This window comes from Staurois parvus, unplaced genomic scaffold (assembly GCF_062004578.1).
Source record: "Staurois parvus isolate SC_StPar_1 unplaced genomic scaffold, SC_StPar_1.0 ptg000251l, whole genome shotgun sequence".
Taxonomy (NCBI): Eukaryota; Metazoa; Chordata; class Amphibia; order Anura; family Ranidae; genus Staurois; species Staurois parvus.
This window is the reverse complement of record NW_028318047.1, coordinates 72,991-93,343: the sequence shown is the minus strand read 5'-3', so window position 1 is coordinate 93,343 and position 20,353 is coordinate 72,991. Positions and strand designations below refer to the sequence as shown.

At 39.5% G+C, this 20,353-nt stretch overlaps 1 protein-coding gene across 1 annotated transcript in view; it reads left to right on the top strand.

Moving 5' to 3' along the window:
- The window catches only part of CWC22 (CWC22 spliceosome associated protein), a gene marked incomplete at its 3' end in the record, with an annotated part of 98,519 nt that overhangs the window by 18,522 nt on the left and 59,644 nt on the right, over nucleotides 1–20,353 (top strand). Inside the window, exons 5-7 of the mRNA XM_089680899.1 lie at nucleotides 8,978–9,106; nucleotides 18,758–18,926; nucleotides 19,483–19,536. Of these exons, the coding sequence (XP_089537025.1) occupies nucleotides 8,978–9,106; nucleotides 18,758–18,926; nucleotides 19,483–19,536 (352 nt within the window). The remainder of the gene's footprint in view (nucleotides 1–8,977; nucleotides 9,107–18,757; nucleotides 18,927–19,482; nucleotides 19,537–20,353) is intronic.

Below are 20,353 nucleotides of genomic sequence, written 5' to 3'. Positions count from 1 at the left end.
AAACACCCCCCCAAGCCCCGCTTATGAGGAATCGAAGTCTAAAGAGATTCTACGTCGATGCCCAACAGATGTGCCCCAGAGCGGACCCTAAGCTGTGATAGCTTCCGCAATACATCTGATGTATCTTGTACATACGATGGTAGTTTGTAAACTAACCCTTTAATCAAAGCATTAGTATACTTTTCAGTTTTTTTTTTTTAAGGGGGCCTTTTATGGCAGACACAAAAGGTCTTCCTGGGGTTTTTTTTATAGAGTTATGAAGCTTAGGTATAATATAGAAGATGGTATCATTATGTTCATTAACCAAAATATATTCATTCTCCTTATTAGATAAAAGCCCTGCTTCCTGAGCTAAAGTTTCTTATTCAAAGCTAATACCAGAGCAGGAATATAGGTGGAACGCTCTCTGAGCTGCCTAACTGCTGCTTTTTCATAAATTTCCCCAGACATCGGGTCAATATTACCTCCTTTGTCACTGTTTAATCACTAGTTTGGGTGCTTTTTCTAGCTAATTTAAAGCTTAAATTGGTTAAATTGTCATGTCCCCGTCAGGTCCAGTCAATTCTATTTAGGTCTTCTTTAACTAGGTCTAGGAACACCTTAATCCAGTGGTATTTATGAAAAGGGGGCATCTTTTTTGATTTAATTATCAAATCACATTTCCTCTTATACTCGGGGGACTGAAAATCTATATCTTCTCCGTCTACGGTATTCTCATCAAGCAAAAACAGCAGCGTGTTCAGCGCTTCCTGATCAGTTTGTTCATCCAGGGACCCTTGAGTGTTAACTTGGACCCAAGGTGCAGACTTGATATACTCCTATGTTCATTCATAGTATCAACTGAGGTAGACCCAACACTCTAGCGTGGACTTTTTACTGTATATATGCTGGTCGGATTGGTCTGTGGAAATTTATACACATATACGCAGGCTATTGTGAAAAAACTGCTTAACACTCTCTGCCCCCGTGAAGGAGCACCTTGACCGGCTAGGGTGGATATTTTTATGGACATTCCTTGAATACTCAGAATTAATTACACAGTTTATGTCCATCGGTCCTATTTGATCTGTAGGTGTTTCTTTATGGACTCCACTATATTGCCTTATTATACTTTTGGCTTCCATATTACGACATTTCCATAGTGTGTGGCTGCGTATATTGGTGTGAGTGTATGTTGGCTGTACAGCTGCCTGTGATGACAAGACAACATTGTCATTTTATTTTATATGGTGATGGGTTATATTTTTATGCACATTAATGTTTTTGTATATTTTGTGTATTGATTAAAGCTTTGTTTTCTAAGTTGCTTGATCCGTCTAAATAACCACCTTTTGGGCTTGCTTTAGCGTCATTTTTCAGTAGTTTTGGTTGCGAGTTCCGCAGATCTCACCACCTGTTATCTCCTACTACATTGGTGAGTCAGCTGGCTATACGTGGTTGATATTACGGTATATCTATACCTCACCACATTTCAAGGCAATGGCAGTGTGTTGGTCCTAGGCGTTGGTTTTAGCTTATATTGGCCTTAGAGAAGACGTTTGTGGGGACTGGTTGCACAGCATGAAGGAAACTGCTGGAGCGAGGAGGAATAAGGTTTTACACTTTATACCCATAGACTTAATGAGCATTTAACTCGCAGTGTGGGGATCTTCACTTCAAGAGTGAGGCCCTAACTTTAGTATAACCCTGAAGCTTAAGGAATTTCCTGCAAAGCCGAGGAGATGGACAAAGGCTGTGCTGCTGTTTTTGCTGCTGGTCTTCATTGTACTGATTACCAAGTAAGACCATGCATTTATTTTCTACAATAGGATTTATGTTTACCAGGTAGCATGCCTCTCTTGGCAACTGGGTCCTTTATAAGCCAGGGTCATGAGACCAAACAGCCAGGCTGTTTCCCTGTCTGCTGGGAATGTCTGAAGCTGTGACTGAGTTACATAATACAGTCCGAGTTGTAATTCTAATACATACACATCAAGAAAAGCAATCTACAGTAAAGAAATTGTAATAATAAAGTGTGGATTATCAGGTGACTGGATTCTCAGTGAGAGCAGATATGAAGATTAAGACAGAACACCTTTCACAGTATAATTTTAACAATGTAAAGAATGAATTCCTTCTCTGCGTGAGGCATATATTTTAGTTGTAGGCTTCACTTTTTTTACTAAAAAAAACACAATACCTTTTCTAAACATTCCACATAGACCTTTGTCTTCAGTTAATTCACAGTGAGGAGGCAAGATGCAGTATATGGTAAATGAAAAGAAATTCAATGACCAAGGCTTGGCTCTAAGCTAAACCTTTAATTGAGGGTAGAGGTGGGTGGAAAAGGAAAGTGAACAGGAGTTAAACAAAAACACCCCAGCTGGTGGCATGTTAACTTCACGGAATTAAGTGGTATGCATTGTAAGGAAGTAGCTATGCTCTGAACAAAGGAACAGTATTGGAAGAAGCTTCAGTCTCGGCAAGTTGGAAGAAAATAGAAGAAAATACACTTTAGACAGCATACACAAACTATGATGCTCAAATTCTGGTTCATTCTTTCTTTATTGCATTTTTTTTCAATAAACTAGAAGGAAATTTGCTGTTATCCAAAGCTTGACTCATCGTCCTAAATCAGACAAACAGCTGCAAAGTTAGGGACGCTGTATGTTCTAAAATTTGATATGGCCTTAACTTTGTTGATGTGCTTTAACAAATAAATGATTTTACTATTTAGTAATGATTGATACTGGGGAGGTCATTTCCTGAACCTAGTCAGTAAATATGAAATGACTCCCTCACTATAATAGTATTAATATGGGAGTTATTTCATGGCTTTAGCATTGCTTACATGGTCTATGAGGATGCTTGGTTGCTTGGACTTTTGAGCTACATTGATTGTAGGAGTGGTCAGTGATGGGTCTAGTGGATGGCCATCCATTTTGCTTATTTGTTAGTTTCCCCTGCATGGTAGTGCTAGTCATCAGTTCCGTAGTCTAATGGTGGTCCATCCTTTTCTTTAGCAATCACTTATTTGGCTGCTTGTACTTTAAAGGGGTTCTATTGTTACAGCATACAATTTCAATTTATAATATCAGCATTGTAATAACAATACAAACAGTAGTTTTTATTGCAATCCAATATAAGCTCTTTTCATGTTGTGAGTTCTGCCTGTCTGTTGGCCATCGTTTTCCACAACTTCCTGGATTCCCTGCATGTTTTGCATCTTCTCCTCTGATGTTCACTTTTGCTTCCAAAGGACTGCATATCCCATGATACTTTGCTTGCAAGCAGTGATTCCTGTATTGAATTTGTCTCCTAAAACTCCTCTCAGCACCTCTGTAGCTCAGAAGGAAGGCTTTGTGAATTATGCGACACAGCAGTGCCTACTTACAGACCTTTATATCTAAATGTTTGTTTTTGCTTATTATTTTTCTCATTAGTATTGTTTGCTGATCTTCTGAAAACCAAACCTCAACGAATTGTTTTACAAAGTATTTATTGGAGTTGTATAAGGTTTTACAGTGTACAGCTCAATGACACCGTATAATAGCACTTAACAAAGACTAGGAGCGAACATATAGACCTATTGTAAACTGCTCAAAAAAATTAAAGGAACACTTTTAAAACACATCAGATCTCAATGGGGAAAAATGTCATGGTAGATACCTATACTGATATGGACTGGGTAATGTGTTAAGAGCATAAGGATGCCCCATCATTTGATGGAAATGAAAATTCTCAACCTACAGAGGACTGAATTCAAAGACACCCAAAAAATCAAAGTGAAAAAATGATGCAGCAGGCTAGTCCATTTTGCTGAAATTTCATTGCAGCAACTCAAAATGGTACTCAATAGTTTGCATGGCCCCCACGTGCTTGTATGCATGCCTGACAAGGACAGAGCATGCTCCTAATGAGACGACGGAGGTTGTCCTGGGGTATTTCCTCCCAAATTTGTACCTGGTCATCACTGAGCTTTTGGACAGTCTGAGATGTTCTATTGGATTTAGGTTAGGCGAGTGTGGGAGCCATTCAATGGTATCAATTCCTTCATCCACCAGGAACTGCCTGTATACTCACCACATGAGGCCGGGCATTGTCATGCACCAGGAGGAACCCAGGACCCACTGCACCAGTGTGGGTTCTGACAATGGGTCCAAGGATTTCATCTCGATACCTATTGGCAGTCAGGGTGCTATTATCTAGCCTGTAGAGGTCTGTGTGTCCATCCATGGATATGCCTTCCCAGACCATCACTGACCCACCACCAAAACGTAGACCAGTGACAAGTGATTTGGAGTCGTGTACCAATGTGAAAGCACCTTAAACGTATTTTCTATTTTCTTGGGCTAAGATGTTCCAGGAGCATTTAAAAGTGGTGAGCCAAATTTTGTTCCTCACTGCTTGATCTAGGGCACATAATAAAGTTTGATGGTAGGCACCAGCAGACCCCTTCCCCAACCCCCTTGCCAGTCTGGAGTGGTAAAGCACCAGGGCAGATCTCAGTCGGTGTTGATGCCAGATAAAACGTTAAATATTGTGTTGCTCAATTTCCATGACATAATTTGGTATCAGAAGCAGCAGGACCCTAAAGAAAGTAAAGTAGGCCATATAAAGGGCATGGATCCTGCCAAACCACGCTATCGATAAGGATGACTCGGAGGCATGGTGAGCGGCCAAGTCTCTAAATAAAGGTGGGTAATTTACCTGGTACAGGGAGTCAGAAGTGGGGGACAATCTGATCCCCAAGTATGGTAGAGAAGGGGCCTAGGTAAAAGTATAGGTACTGCTTCTAGTTCACAGCTGGTCAGGGGGGTAGGAAAAGATTCAGCGCCTCAGAATTGGTTTTGTTGACACAAAGCTGTGGCAGGGAGCTGAATTTCGAAAGAACAATGAAAAGGTTTGGAAGTGGTGTACGGGGGGGAGGAAACATATATTAAAATATTGTCCGCAAAGAGAATTTGTTTGTGATGGACACCTGCTCATTCTAAGCCACGGATATCTGGGTTCATCCGAATGGTGACTGCCAGAGGTGGTGAAAGAGGGCACCCTTGCCATGTGCCACGGTATACTGGAAAGGGGACAGAAGCAATTGTCGTATAGTTGAAAAAAAGCTGAAGGTTGGGCACAGAGCGTTGAAATCCAGGACAAAGGCCTTGGTAAACCCCCACTGGCAAAGAGCGAAAAGCATGTAATCTCAGGAAAGGTAGTTGAACGCCCTTCAGACATCAAGAGAGAGATATGGCCAGATTAGAGTGTGATGTAGCTAAATGGGTTAGTTGCACAGTCCTATGGACATTATCCCCTGCTCTCCCCAAGGGCACAAACCCCACTTGATCTTTGAGTGAGCTGACCTAAGAAAGCATTGAGTCTGTTGGCAAGGATCTTGGCTAAATTCTTCACATCAGTGTTCAGTAGAAAGATGGGCAATAATTAGACCAGGCGTAAGGGTCAGTGTTGGGCTTAGGGATCGTAACATTGTTGGCGTGTAAGTATGCAGAGGGGGGAAGATACCAGTCCTCAAGTGATTGAAAAGTTGAAGAAGATTCGGAGTAAGCAGGTCTGAAAATTTCTTATAATATAGGCGGTGTACCTGTCAGGGCCAGGGCGCTTCTTAACCTTGAGGTTGTGGATAGCCGTTGTAACCTCCCGTTCCATAATATACGAGTTCATAAAATCATGCCATTGACACTTGAGTGTGGGAAGATGGAGGTTGTTAAGAGTTCAAAGCTGAATAAAGATGTGCCAAGTGGCCATGCGACATTCACGAAGGAATCTCAATGAGTTTTTAGGTGCCGTTGAAATGAATGGCACCTGAACACGATGTGTGATTGGATATTTTCAGAGTGTTTTGAAATCGCGGGCAGAATTGCAGCGTTAATGTCTGTGATTCAAAATGCCTATATGTGAACAGAGCCTGACAGTCACTGGATCTCTGCTCACGGAATCCAAGAACTAAGCCATCAGCTGTCTTTGAGGTGGAAGGGGACAGATGCAGCATTAGACTGATGCTGCATCCACCTAGGAGAGTATGAAAGGTGTTTTGTTATTTTTCCCCAATCCTATTAATACATTGCTGAGGTTGTGTGTTACTAGATAATTCACAGAGGCCGAATATTCTAACTGCTATTCGGGTGGAATAACTAAGTCTCTGATAATCATTATGCTAACAGAACTTTCTTTCAAAAGCAAAATTTAAGGGCTCATTCACATAAAAAAATTGTATTTCTTTGCCTGAGTATCGCAGGTATTGCATATAGGTGCTTGTACAAATCAGTAATAGGCTGCAGCTGTAAGCTGGTCATCATACACATTGAGCGCTGCTTCACACTGATGCAGTGCGAATCTGATGCGGTATTAGTGCGGTATCACAGTGCAATTTCTGCTGTTTGCAAACAAGCAAAGGATTTCCCAGCAACACTTGCTAGCCAGCCTGCAAAATAATCAATTTGGCCCTGTCTAACAGTTTGTGTTAAAAACAGAGGGTTTTGTTTGCACACATTTGCAAATACATGTGTAAGTCACAGTCCTGCGTCAAGGGTCCACTCTATACTATGGACATAACTAAAATTTTCAAACCCTCCATAGTAGTAGCACATGTATCAATGGATAGGTTAATGGCAGGCATGCCTGGAGGAGCCCATAACTCCTTTAAAAGTACAGGGATGCACGTGATGTCCAGCAATACCAGAATGACAGCAAAGGCATTCGATTTCTGCTGTGATAGGTCCGAATTGAACTCCATTTCTGAAGGAACGGGGCATAGCAGGAGAAGAAATTCACACCACACTTGCACTAAACTTGCACAGGACCCTTTTTTGGACCGCATCAAATTCTCACTGCATATATCTGAACAGCCTTCATTGGAAATAATGCTTCTTGACATTACATGCAAGTGTTTACATGCATTCAGGGATGGATGTGCACCTCTGGACACAGGTAGTTGGCATCCAGGTTTACATGTAAAAGCTGTGTTTTATTTCATTGTGAATTTTTTATTTTTTAATTCTTTAGTAGTCAAGGAATTCCACACTGCGATACAGAACATAAGAGAAGAGACATTAAACATCCCCATATGAAAAATGGATCACTGAGTACTCTAGATCATTCCATCATTATTTAACATTTACAAGTACTGGGTAGAGGGGTAAAACCAATGGAGATATTGCGCATGATACCTAGTAGATGTTAACAATCAGTAATAAACATTGAATTCCAAGCCATGTGTTATGTTTTCCATGTAGAGAAAACACTAATATATGAGTAGACTGTAGAGAGAATAATAAAGAGAATGCACAGTAGGGTTAGTGGAGAAAAAAGAACGAAGGGAAGGAAAAAAAAACAGGGAGAAGAAAAAGTGGTGGGGGGCGGTAAAGGGGAAGGTGTTCTCCCTCTTGGATGGAGAAGATGCTGAATATTCATCCACAGGTAAATCGGGGTTCATTTTATGTTTTAAACCGACATATAATTTTTTTTTTTTTTTTTTTTGTTACTATTGATATACCATATTTGTTTTACCAATAAACCTTTTATCTGTGCCAAAGGATTCCCAGAACACTGTGGGTTTTCCAAAGAAAGAGCACATGGCTAGTTTCCTCCTTTCAGGCATGATGTTTCTTGTTGAACCACTGATAGGAATGTTGGAAGGAAGGGTGGAAGAGTCACTGCTCTGACTGAAATGACATTTGTATGTAAATTTTTAGATTGAGCCAAAGAGATTTGCTTAAAGCTCCACCTGCGGACTCAAAAGGAGAATATAGAATATTAATATTGCAATACTTCTTATTCCACTAAATAAAATTTTTTTAATTAAGTGTTCTTGCAAGAACACTTATTGTTTTCTCACAAATATATTCTTATTCCGTTTCTTATTATAGCCAAATTTGCCACGCTAACTCCTCCCACAGTTTTTACACTACAAAGACAAGTAATATATCAAAACGTGCGGATTGTTCCCGATCGGATTGCTATTTGTGGAACGTTTCGCCGAATCGTTCACGAAATATCACGTTTTTTGTGGTGAAATTTTCCCATAGGAATGAATGGAGCAACTAGAGTGGGAACTGACAAAGCTACAGTGTGGAAGGAAAAATCAGAACATGATTTGTAAACTGCCATCACTCTGTCATTTTCAAGCCCACCTACACATATATTATATCAAAACGTTCAGCTATCCCTGCTGTCACTAAAAATGTTCACGGCTAAGACACAGTCCTGATAGTTTTCACAATATGACCATTTGTTTGCAACTCACCCCTCCCATTGACTTTCATTGAAAATTCACAGCCACCTGAAATTTTAAGGGACATTTTTAACTGCGACTGTGCCTTCATTTTTGATATTTCAGCGACATACTATACATCAAAATGTAGGTCTGTTCTTGTAAATCTTGCAATATCAAGCTCTTCGCAGTAGCATTTATACTTTTAAAACTACAAGTGTTTGAAGATGGCAAACGCCAGTGAAGTTGGCAAGTTGGAGCAGTGTGTTTAGAAAAGCCTGTCAGCTTCCTGACTGAGTGAGTTGCTATAGCAACCTAACATGACTCACGAGGCAGCTGAGTCACCAAGTTGAAATGCAGTTCTCACTCTATCAGGCTTGCCATGTGCACTGCTTACATTTCATCAATCACTTGGTTAGATTTTGATGCAAGAACACTTCACACAATTTCCCCCGAAATTGTAGATTTTCTAGTTTTATTTGTTTTAGTTGTGAGCATAATAATATATGCACGTATGTACAAAGTAACTATAAATTCCCTTTAAGTATTGACAAAATTCCCTTTAAGTATTGACAAGTTAAGTAACAACTATAGGCAAGTCAAGCTATGTCTTTAAAATACTGTTTTATAAGTATTGAGGTTGTATTGTACAATTATTATTATACAGTATTTATATAGCGCCAAAAAGTTTGATCAGTGCTGTACAATATAGTGCTGTACAATGACTTTGGGTTCTTGTTTGGTTTGTGCTAATGCTTTGTTCTTGTTCAACAGCTTAGCTTATCAGAGAATGAGCTGGGAAGCATTAAAGAAGTCAATTAATGGTCTCATTAACAAAGTCAACGTGTCTAACATTGGGAATATTATTCAGGAGCTCCTTCAAGAAAACATAATTCGTGGGCGGTATGTAGAAATTCTGTAATGTGTTTTATTGTGTTTTGTTTTTTCCCCTCAGTTTTTCGTCAGTATTTTTTAAGCTTTTACTGTGACCGGTACAATGTTGAAGTCACACATTAAAGCCAAAGTGGACTCCGTTTAAATCTGCTAAATACATTCCAAATGCATCGAAACAAAAGATGTTTGATGTCTTACAGTTTGCTTTCTTTGTAGAGCAGCTACAGCCCTAGTGGAAAAGCCTGTCCCCTGCCAGCAGCTGAAGGGTCATGCCCTTGCTCTCTGTTAGAAAGCAGCGGTCCCTCTGTGGATGTTCAATATGCCCCAAACTGGGTCAGATATATAGCTCCATAATCAGCAAAGCTTATGTTCCTGCTGATTTATAGAGCTTTGGCTCTGACCCAGCAGGGAGTATTGGACCTCTGCAGAGAGATCACTGCTTCCACATACAGAGAGAGAGAGTCCCATTATGAATCCCGCTGACAGGTGACAGGCAATTCTACTTAGGATGTGATTGCTTTCTAAAAAAAAGCCTCAGAACTTTTATCATCCCTTTTTTTTTTTTTTTTTTTTTTTTTTTTGTGATACACCTAAAACATATTTAGCTAATTCAGATTGAAAGTTCAAATGGGCTTTAAATTATATCACTGGCATATTCTTGTTTCTGTTTTAAAGACTTTTTTCAGGGCTCTTACACATGGATGTACAATTATTTCTATTTAGATCAATAATTTGTTATACTATAGGCCCATGCACACAGGTGCATTTTGGTGTTTGTGCTAACGTTTACAGTGTGCTATGCATGTAAACATCAAAAATGTGTAATCAGAGTCATTGCTGTAGTGCATGTGTAGAATAGTCAGCCTTCAGTCTTTTGAGAGAGACTGCCAAGGGCATTCTGCACGTGCACGGTTGGTGCATGAATGACTCTTTAAAGGGCTGACATTCAAACCTTAAAGGTATATAATTGCACATTTTTGATTGCCAAACCTGAGCGGCGGCAACAAATGGCATACATTTACGCTGTTTGCATTGTGGAGAGTTAGCCTAGGGTCAAGAGGGGGTAGAGGTTGTAGGGGGCATGTACTTCACTTACATTCCTGGTGAAGAGAGAGAAGGGATTATTAGAGTCTACAGAGAAGAGCTCTGTGTAGCTGGGATCTCACTGGGAAAAACTTACTTGAATGAAACACCTGGTTGTTGAGCCTTACTTTCTTTTCGATTTTGGATATGTGCTGAAGCTAATCGCGCTGCTTCTGCTCTGTCAATGCCTCGTACACACGATAAGAATGTCAGACGAATGATCATCCGTGTTTTGTTTTGTTTGGGGTTTTTTTGCATGCTTGTCTCCTTATTGAAAATTAAAAGGGTACTAAACTTAAGAAAATTCTCATACTAAAGAAAAAAAATTAAAAAGTGAAGTAATGTATTGTATTTGTGTTGTATTTTTAACAATTTTACTATTTACTATTTACTATTTATTATTTACTATTTTAACTACTGTACTGATCAAATGAAAATCGTATAATCTGGTATTGTACGAGAAACATTTTCGTGCTTGCCCCTACGGATATTGTGGTATTAATTGTCGTGATACTCTCAAAAGCTGTGTACCAACGATCCGATTATCGGAAGATCAGTCATCGTACAAAAATGGTTTTCTTATCGTGTGTATGGACCATAAGCCTATACTGCCCTAATAAGAAGCTGCACCTAATTTGTTTGAGTTGAACCTGAAAGCCAAGATTTTTTGCTGACAGATAAAGTGGAATTTAAGTTTATAGAACTGCCTGAGGAATGCCTTTTTCCTACTGTAAACATTGGACAGCATGTAAACCTAGGACTAATGTTACATACATACATACATACATACATACATCATGTGGAGACGTTTTACACATGGTCTTGTTGCCAGCAACAACTTGTGTGGAGACTTTGGCTCTGTGTGCATAAAGCCTTAATTGTTACTGAACCCACAACACTAAAATCAGTCTGTATATGCAGTAAAGCATGCTTGTTATACTCACTGTGGAACCTAAGGGGTTAATCCTCTGCATTGTGTAAAAAGGCTGTTTGATCCTTTCTTCTCTGGCCCTCCTCTTGTTGAATTTATCACCTGTTACAGACTGAATCAGTGGTCACATTCACATGCTCAGTTTGGTGTATATTGCTAGAGAGGTTTTTTTTTTTACTATGCATAAAATACTCATACCAGGAATTATTCTTTAAAGCGCATGCACCATTTCAAAAATTGCCCTGCACTTTGTTGCATTGATGTGAATGGGCACCATAGAGAATAATGTGATTTCCACTGGCAGATGCAGAAATCACACTCGAAGCCTTAAACAGCGGAATTCACAAGCACTATGCTTGTAAGCATGAAAGTTAAACATGTTAATTCAGTTTTGGTTGATGTGGATTTTTTTTTTTTTTTTTTTGCAGTTAGTCAATAAAAGCCTGACATTTATTGAACTTTCCTTGTGGAAGTATTGTAGTGCCATGCAGTCATTGCATCCTATACTTGCTTAGAAATTTCATGATTATTTGAGGTCTGTACTTCGTAACCAGTTACTGCACCAAGGTTACCTGTAGAATAGGGATAATGATGTTATAGCAAATGTCAACCATTCTGTTTCAGAGTGTCTGATGGGCATATGGATCCAAATCTTGTACTGCCTTTAGCTATTTAGACAGTGTAGAGAACAAAGTAATATGCTAATAAGAATGGAAATTACAACTATCTATCTGCAATCAATAGAACTTTTTTTTTTACATGCTTTGAAATTATTTGAACCAAATTTATTAAATTCCATGAAAAATCAATGCACTGTATGGCCTTCAATTACAGGAAAACAATTTATTATGGGATACTTTTAATTGAAAAGATGTTTTATGGATGTTTAAGCCTATACAACCTGACCTGTCAGTCCTGCAACATGTCATACCTAATGACAATTTTCACTGTTTGTGTAGGGATAGCTGTATAGAATTATCCTAGTGTAAAGGAATGACATTTTTAGTTATGCTCATCTGGGATTTGGCTACATACTGCCTGGCTAGCTGTCATATTGCCCTTGAAGACAAGCAATTAATATATTGTATCCTATTGTATATGATGGACACCAAACCATTACTTTAGAAAAAGCAGTATAGTCTTCAGAAACCGCTGATTGTTCACTTCTAGTGCGACCTACACAAGGTCAACATTTCTGGTGCCCTTGGTTGGTATTGGAGGTATATACTATGTTGAATTAAAGTCATTCTTCAAGCTTATTATTGTGTTGTAATGACTGATTGTAACTGTCATACCTTAGACTGTAAATGACTGTTCCTCCTATCTCTGTTTTGCTGTCCTTCAGGTCTGTGCTGTGTTCACTGGCTTACCTTGCTGCCTTGTATTTAATGAACAGTCTGTACACTCCTCTCATGTCTGTGATTTTGTGTTTCAAGATATTCCAGACATGAAAGCAGTTCAACTACTCTTGATCTCCTCCAGCTATTAGGGGTTTGTCAGTCCAGCATGTGAATCTGTTGATGGAGCAGACTTTGAAACGTAAATGAATGGACCACCCTTATTATGAGCTACAAATATTGAATATAAATTACATACAACTTAAAGTAGTCTTAATCAAAGGCACTAACAGGTTAATTAGACTTTAAAGCTGAGCTCCTTCAGAACCGCTAAATACAAAATTGAAGCTCTGGTGTGAATTCTGATGTACAGTGGATTGGAAGAGGCTGTTAGTAAGTCAAATTCAGGTACCTGTACACAGGGTGAATATAAAACACGCTTATTGATTTTTAATTAGCACAATCCTTCGAGTTTTGTATTTTACCTTGAAGTCAGCTTTAAAAATTATTGGCAGTGTAAATTTAATTTGTAGACTGCGTACTTTAAGCCGTTTCTGAAATATGTCTGAAAATTTTCCAGAGCAGCAAGTGGTTTATATGTGTGTAAGTATTGAACACGTCACCAATTTGCTCAGTAAATATATTTCTAAAGATGCTATTGACATGAAATTTTCACCACATGTCGGTAACAGCCCTTGCAATCCATACATACAAAGAAACCAAAACAAATAAGTTCAGAAATGAAGTTGTGTAATAAAATCAAATGACACAGGGAAAAAGTACTGAACACGCTAACTGAAATTTATTTACTACTTTGCACAAAATCCTTTGCTGTTAATGACAGCTTCAAGACACACCCTGTATGGAGAAACAAGTCGAATGCATTGCTCAGGTGTGATTTGGGCCCATTCTTCCACACAAACAGTCTTTATATCTTGAAGGTTCTGTGGACCTCTTCTGTGTACTCTGGTCTTTTTTTTTTTTTTTTTTTTTTTTTTTTAAAACGTTTTTTATTGCCATATGCAAACAGTTACAGAGCAAAATAAGCACGCAAGTCAAAACCATCATCAAGCAGTAATACAATAAGAATGCTACACAATTCCAATCTTTCCAGGTTATACCCAAACCATTGTCCGGCAAAACAGTGACACACAATTTCAGTTAGTATATGGTGATGATTATCACATTCACATAAAGCATTTATTTTATGCATAAACATGAAAAAAACTACTCAATTAAACCCTTCCAAATTCAAAAGATCCTCAAACATGAAGAAAGACCAAAACCACAATAGAGAAACAAAAAACTAGCCGGGATAAAGCTTCTCCACCCATCCAAAAACAAAAAAACAGACTATGTCTGGGATTCGTTGTTACCCTAAGTCGACCCTAGTCGTAAAGCTGATGAGCATATTTGATACCACATTAGGCCCATTGGTGTCCCCCCTCAAGTTTATAAAATTCAGTCAAATTTGGATTACACCAAAGAGGTGCACTTAGAGACATGGCTAGGCTATCTGAAATTTGTTTCGCACATACGGTAAGAATTTTTTTGGACACTGATAGGATAGTCATACTGTCTTTTGATGGAACCTCTCTTCGATAAAAATAGTTTAGCAGAGCCTCATAGTAAGTAACCACAGCCGCCTCCACGGCAGTGGCGGCATTATTTAGATGCGGGAACATTCTCCAGTGTGCATACATTGACTGAGAGGCAAAATAATACATTCGTAGGTCAGGAAGAACCAGTCCCCCCCATGTACTGGCAATTGGAGTATTTCCAGGGCTACCCCGGGAGGCTTAAAACCCCATAAGAAGGAACCAAGCAGGGAATTAATACATTTTGAAAAACTTTTTAGGAATATAAATGGGTGCACATTGGAGAGAATATACAGAAACTTCGGAAGATAAAGCATTTTAAACAAATTTACCCTCCCCAAGAAGGTCAGGGGCAAGTCCTTCCAAGTACAAACCCTTTATTTAAACAATAATCTTTGGTCCATTGTATGAGCATTTAAGTATGAATGTAATGGAAGTTGTATAGTAATCCCAATATATTTACATTTATCCTATATCCCAATGGGGCACCCTAGATTCTAAATCAACAGCCACTGGCCATCCAAGGGGAAAAAAAGCAGATTTAGAGCAATTTATTTGAAACCCTGAATAATCTCAAGTCTTGGATCAACGAAAAGGCTCTACCTAAGGACACATGGGCATCATTTAAATATAATAACATAGCAGCATATAGTGATACACACTCCTCCAGCCCTCCTACCCTTAGACCCTGGACTCCCACATTCTCTCTCAACCTCACAGCCAATGGCTCAATGGCCCGTGCAAATAGAGGTGATAAGGGGCAACCCTGTCTGGTGCCCCTATGGATTTGAAAAGCTTCCAATGAGTCCATTAGTCCTAATGTGAGCTCCAGGCTCTCAATATAAAAGCTTCACCCATGAAATGAACTTGGGACCAAAGCCAAACTTAGCCAAGAGTGGAAAGAGATATGCCCATTCTACTGATTCAAATGCTTTTTTTTGTAACTAATGATACTATCACTCTGTCCGCTGTGTTATCATGCATTACTTGCAAATTAATGAAGAGCTGCCTAAGATTAATATGGGCACAAAGCCCATATTAATGGGTATAAAGCCAGTCTGGTAAAACCCGACTAGCTTTAGAATCACTTTTTGTAAGCACCTCGCCAACACTTTTGCCAAAATTTTAACATCCGATTTAATCAAGGAAAAGGGCCAGTATGATTCACACTCCAGGGGATCTTTTCCCGGTTTTGGGAGAAAACTATAAGAGTCTCCTGCAAAGACCTTGGCAGTTAGACATATCAGCCTCAGTATAATTATCCTTCCAGTAATGGTTTATTGCCTCCATACAACCTAGTTTCACATATTCCTCCTGCAATCATACACCAATGGTTAATTCCGGGACATACCCCCAACAGCAAACCAATTTCCATGGGAGAATGATCCTAAATTTCCCTCGGCAGATACTTAACATGGCCAACCATGTTAGTTGGCCACTCCCAAAAGTGTAGTATACGTACTATCATAGGCCTCGGAGGAGCTCCTGGACACGAAGCCCGCATGGGAATCCTGTGTGCCTGTTCTATGGCAAATAGACGGGAGAAAGTACAAGCTTCCATACGTTCCTCAAGCCAACTTTCCAGAAAATCCTCAGGCTGTTTTCCTTCAGCCCTTCTGGAAAGCCCACTAGCCTGATGATATTGCGTCTCAGCCTGTCTCCTATATCTCCCAACTTGCCATTATGACTCCTTGGTAGCATTTTGCACAGATCCCTGTAAAGGATGAATTATGTCTTTCATATCACTGATCTGTTGTTTGGCCTCAGCAGCTTTTTCTTTAACTGTTTGCATGTCTTGCTTCAGAAATGACAGAGCAACTTTAAACCCATCAATGTGATCCGTGAGAGTTGGCTGACATGATCTGTTTCAGCAATGGCTCCTGCTGCTCTCCCTCTCCTCTGTTCCCTCCACCATCTTCAGTTCCTGGCAGACTGACCAGAGACTGTTCCTTCTTAGAGGAGCAATCCCTCTTAGGCAAGGAGCATCCCGGCAGCACATTATTCACAGCCGTGGAGAATGTTTGTGGCAGCTCCTCCACGTGTGTCCCGACCGTGTCTGCCATTCCTCTCCTCCACATGTGTCCTGACCGCATCCGCAATCTTGAGAGCCCCAGGCAAATCTAGCCAGGTGCTCTCCTGAGGATTTCCAGCCTGCCCGATTTTCACCATTGTGAGGTGCTCACCTGCCTCAGCCCTCCTTCAGGTCTCCTTGGGGGTACAGCATTGCTGCCCTCTGTTTGTTTGTCAGGATGGCTGCAGGATGATGTGTCCCAGCCAGAGTTCCGACCACTCGCTGCTCACTCGCCGTAAGCCTGCTCCGCCCTCCTGAACTCTGAGTTTTAATTTTTTCCATAGATTTTCTATTGGATTCAAGTTAGGTGATTATAGCAGCTTTATTTTCTTTCTTTGAAACTAACAGAGTTTCCTTGGCTTTGTGCCTAGGATCATTGTCCACCCTCGTTTCCTCTTCATCATCCTGGTAGATGGCAGCAGATTTTTATCAAAAATGTCTTGGTACATTTTTCCATTCATCCTTCCTTCAATGATATGAAGTTTTCCAGTACTGTATGCTGAAAAACAACCCTGCTCCATGATGTTCCCACCTCCAAACTTCATTGTCGGTATGGTGTTTTTGGGATTTTGCACAGTGCCATTTGACCTGCAAACATGCTGTGTAATATGGCATCCAAAGAGTTAAATTTTGGTCGCACCTGACCAGACTATATTCTCCCAGTATTTCACAGGCTTGCCTAAATGTTGTGCGGCAAACTTTAAAGGAGCTTCAGCATGCTTTTACTTCAGCAATGGAGTCTTGCATGATGAGCGTGCATACAGGCCATGGTGGTTGAGTGCATTACTTATTGTTTTCTCTCTCTCTCATTACACCATATCACATGCTCACAATAAACGTGTGATGCAACAACATGCTGTAAACAGGCCTTCAATGTTTTAAGTTGCAATTCTTTTCAAAAATTGTTTTAATTTTAATTGGGTAAGATCTGCTTAGTTTATTGCTTCTTACTCAATGCAAGTTTACTTGGCTGCTCATACTGAAAAACAATAAGCTGGTCATGAGTAGCTATCTCCCCAAGAATGCTGGGTGATGTCTGCTCAACCCCTAGCAGCTTGCTACAATAGACATGCTCGGCAGACTGCAATACCAGCTTAAGCGCAGAACGTCTGATCTTTCACTGTACAACATACAGTAAAAGAGTGAAGTATCAGTACCTGCTTGTAGAAGGTTCAGAATCAATTTACAAACTCTGCTCTTATGATAATGTGATAATGACCATCTTCAACTGTCTGTGGGTGCAAATTATTTTTCTTAGGACCCGTTCACATCTGAACATAGTAATCAAGGTGCTCATGCGCTATTGGATATGTGATGCTACAAAATAAGTGAATACCCAAAATAAACCTATTGCTGCAGTCCTCTACTTGTGTAAAATTATCACAATGAAATAATATAGAAAACAATACGACCACACATAATTAAAAACAAAACATATACATATATACTATAACAACCAGTCCCAAATAAGTAGACCTAGTGCTGGTGCTCAATATATAATCTTCAAAAAAGTGTTCCACTGTCCTTGACTAAAGTGCCCCACGTGGACTGACTCACTGACCATCTGTTTCTAGAATGGTCATTCGCGCTTTCTAAGGGTATATCTCAAATTGCTGGTGGTCTCCAATATATGAGCCTATACTCCTATCCTAAGATGATCCATGAGGCTCAACAAAGTAGTTGCCAAAAGGTTGGTGGTCTCCAGACCCTCGCAGGTGCAAAAAAATTGGATGAATATGTATCACAATGTAAAGAAAAAATAGAGAATAAAGGGGCATCCTATAGTGTAAACCTGTATGGTATATTTATTGGGGGTAAAAATCAATAAAACACACTCACAAACAGGGTGTCTGGTCCCGACACCTGGTGTATTCAGCTTTGTTACTCAGAGATGGAGTACACTGCACTGGATGCTCACCAGAGTGGCGTGCGTTCCACGGGGCGGACGTGACGTAACGTCAGCGGAAATTACATCATCAAACATCGACGTGTTTCGATACAAGATCGTCATCCAGAAGCGACTGGGTCTACTTATTTGGGACTGGTTGTTACTGTATATGTTTTGTTTTTAATTATGCGTGGTCTTATTGTTTTCTATATCACATCTGAACATACCAGGAAATCGCATTCCCACGCACCTTTTTTTTTTTTTTTGTGTCTAGAAGCGTTTCTGCTCGTCACACAGAGATGCCATTACTAATTAATGGAACTGCAAGTGCAACATGAGATTTCGATGTGTTTGCAGCACATTTCTGAAACATACAGCAAAATGCATGTTTTCTGTGATATTATCACACTTTCCAGGAACACCTAGATGTGAATGTAGTCTTAAAGGATAAGTTCACCTTTTGAACAAAAATAATAAATGCACTTTTTTTTTTTTTTGGAGCCCCGCACAGCCATGCTGTTTTCAAATTTGACAGTACTGGGGGAAACTATCAGAGGGAGGGGGGTGGGGTGGTGGGCACAGCTGCAGCTATGGGGACATGTTACATGTTCAACCCTAAAAACGGAACTTCTCCTTTAAGAAGAATACAGTAAATACTTTAAGGTGGCATTAAAATGTATTTTAAGGTAAACATTTTAGTAATAACTCAATATGTACTTGCCATAAATATACTGCTTGTTTCTTTCTCGTAGAGGCCTGCTGGCTAGGTCAGTTCTTCAAGCTCAGAGTGCATCACCCATCTTCACCCATGTGTATGCTGCTGTAGTGGCAATCATCAACTCCAAGTTCCCTATGATAGGAGAATTGATTCTAAAGAGACTTATCCTAAATTTCCGTAAAGGATACAGAAGGAATGATAAGGTAAGGAACAATCTTTCCGTTTTTTGTTATTGTAGTGCAAGTGTTTTTCTTGTCTTTTGATCACATTTCGTTCCCTGTGTTTTTGTCCTTTTTTTATTACTCGATGACCTCCCATCCCACACAAAAAACAGTTGTGAATTTGATGTTTTTTTATTATAAAGTTAGCAATTATAAAATTATGTTTTAATAATCTAAGATTTTGCTTTTATTCTTGCCATTTTGAAAGCAAACCTTACTATTTGCAAAATAGACTATTAAACTGTAAGAATACCTTTAACCTATAACAGACCTTTCATGTACAAATCTGCACTGAGATCTGATATTTGATTTCTTGATAGGGAAGACGTATTTGTGCTGCCCATAATTAATTTTTACACATGATGTCCATTAGTGGACAAATAAATGTTGGTGAGTCGCCATGTTACACTTATTGAGTAGTACATGTAACTCATTTCTCCCAAGCCATCTTTCCCAATAGTGTTGCATATAGACAACTTAAAAATACTGATTTTCACATCTGCATGGAATAATGTCCATTATTTTTTATTTCCTACAGCAACTTTGTTTGACAGCTTCAAAATTTGTTGCCCATCTAATCAATCAGAATGTGGTAAGTCGAGTTTTGATTTTGTATTTGCTGTTATAGGATCCAATATTCATTTATTACCATTAAACCACAAATAGAAAGTTAATGACACAAACATTGAAAAGAGTATATATTTTGTGGACCTGAAGGCACTCCTGAGTACATAAAGCGTGAAGGGGAACAGCAGAGAAATTCAAGCTTGTATCATCTGGACCCAGTCACCTGAGATCTCCTGAGTCCAATTGACCATAAAGGCCCTTAGGTATCCTTAACAAGGGGCGATCAGTAGGGGAAGTCCCTTCACTCAGAGGAATATTTGTGCTGTGCTCAAGGGCTCGGGGATCCAGTTCCTACAAAACTGGGATGTGGGCTTTTATTTGGAGCCCAAGGGTGGTTGCTGGACAGCAGGATCCTCTGTATCAGATTCTCTGGAAGGGAACATCTGCTTTTCTCAGAATTTTAAAGACTTGGCAGACTCCAACAGCTGCCACCACAGACTGCAGATCAGCTCCCAACAGAGAGAATGGTGCCTTAAAGAGGGCTTCCAAGCTAATCCATGGTGCACAGGCCATCATCTATCGGGACCATCAAGGTCCTATTCAAATAGGAAATAGCTGGGTCAGCAACTGGTGAACCCCATTTCTTGTAGAAGTGAGTCCAATGTAACATGATACATGTTACACCCTCAATATGGGTGTAACGTTACAAAAGGTGAGGTTATCTTTTAACAATTACATTTTTGCTTTTTTTGTTTAGCCATTAATAATGTTTTAAAAATGTGTATTTGTAAAATGTTTCAATTGTCACAATAAAAAGGGTGCAACATTGAAAAAAGTCTTAT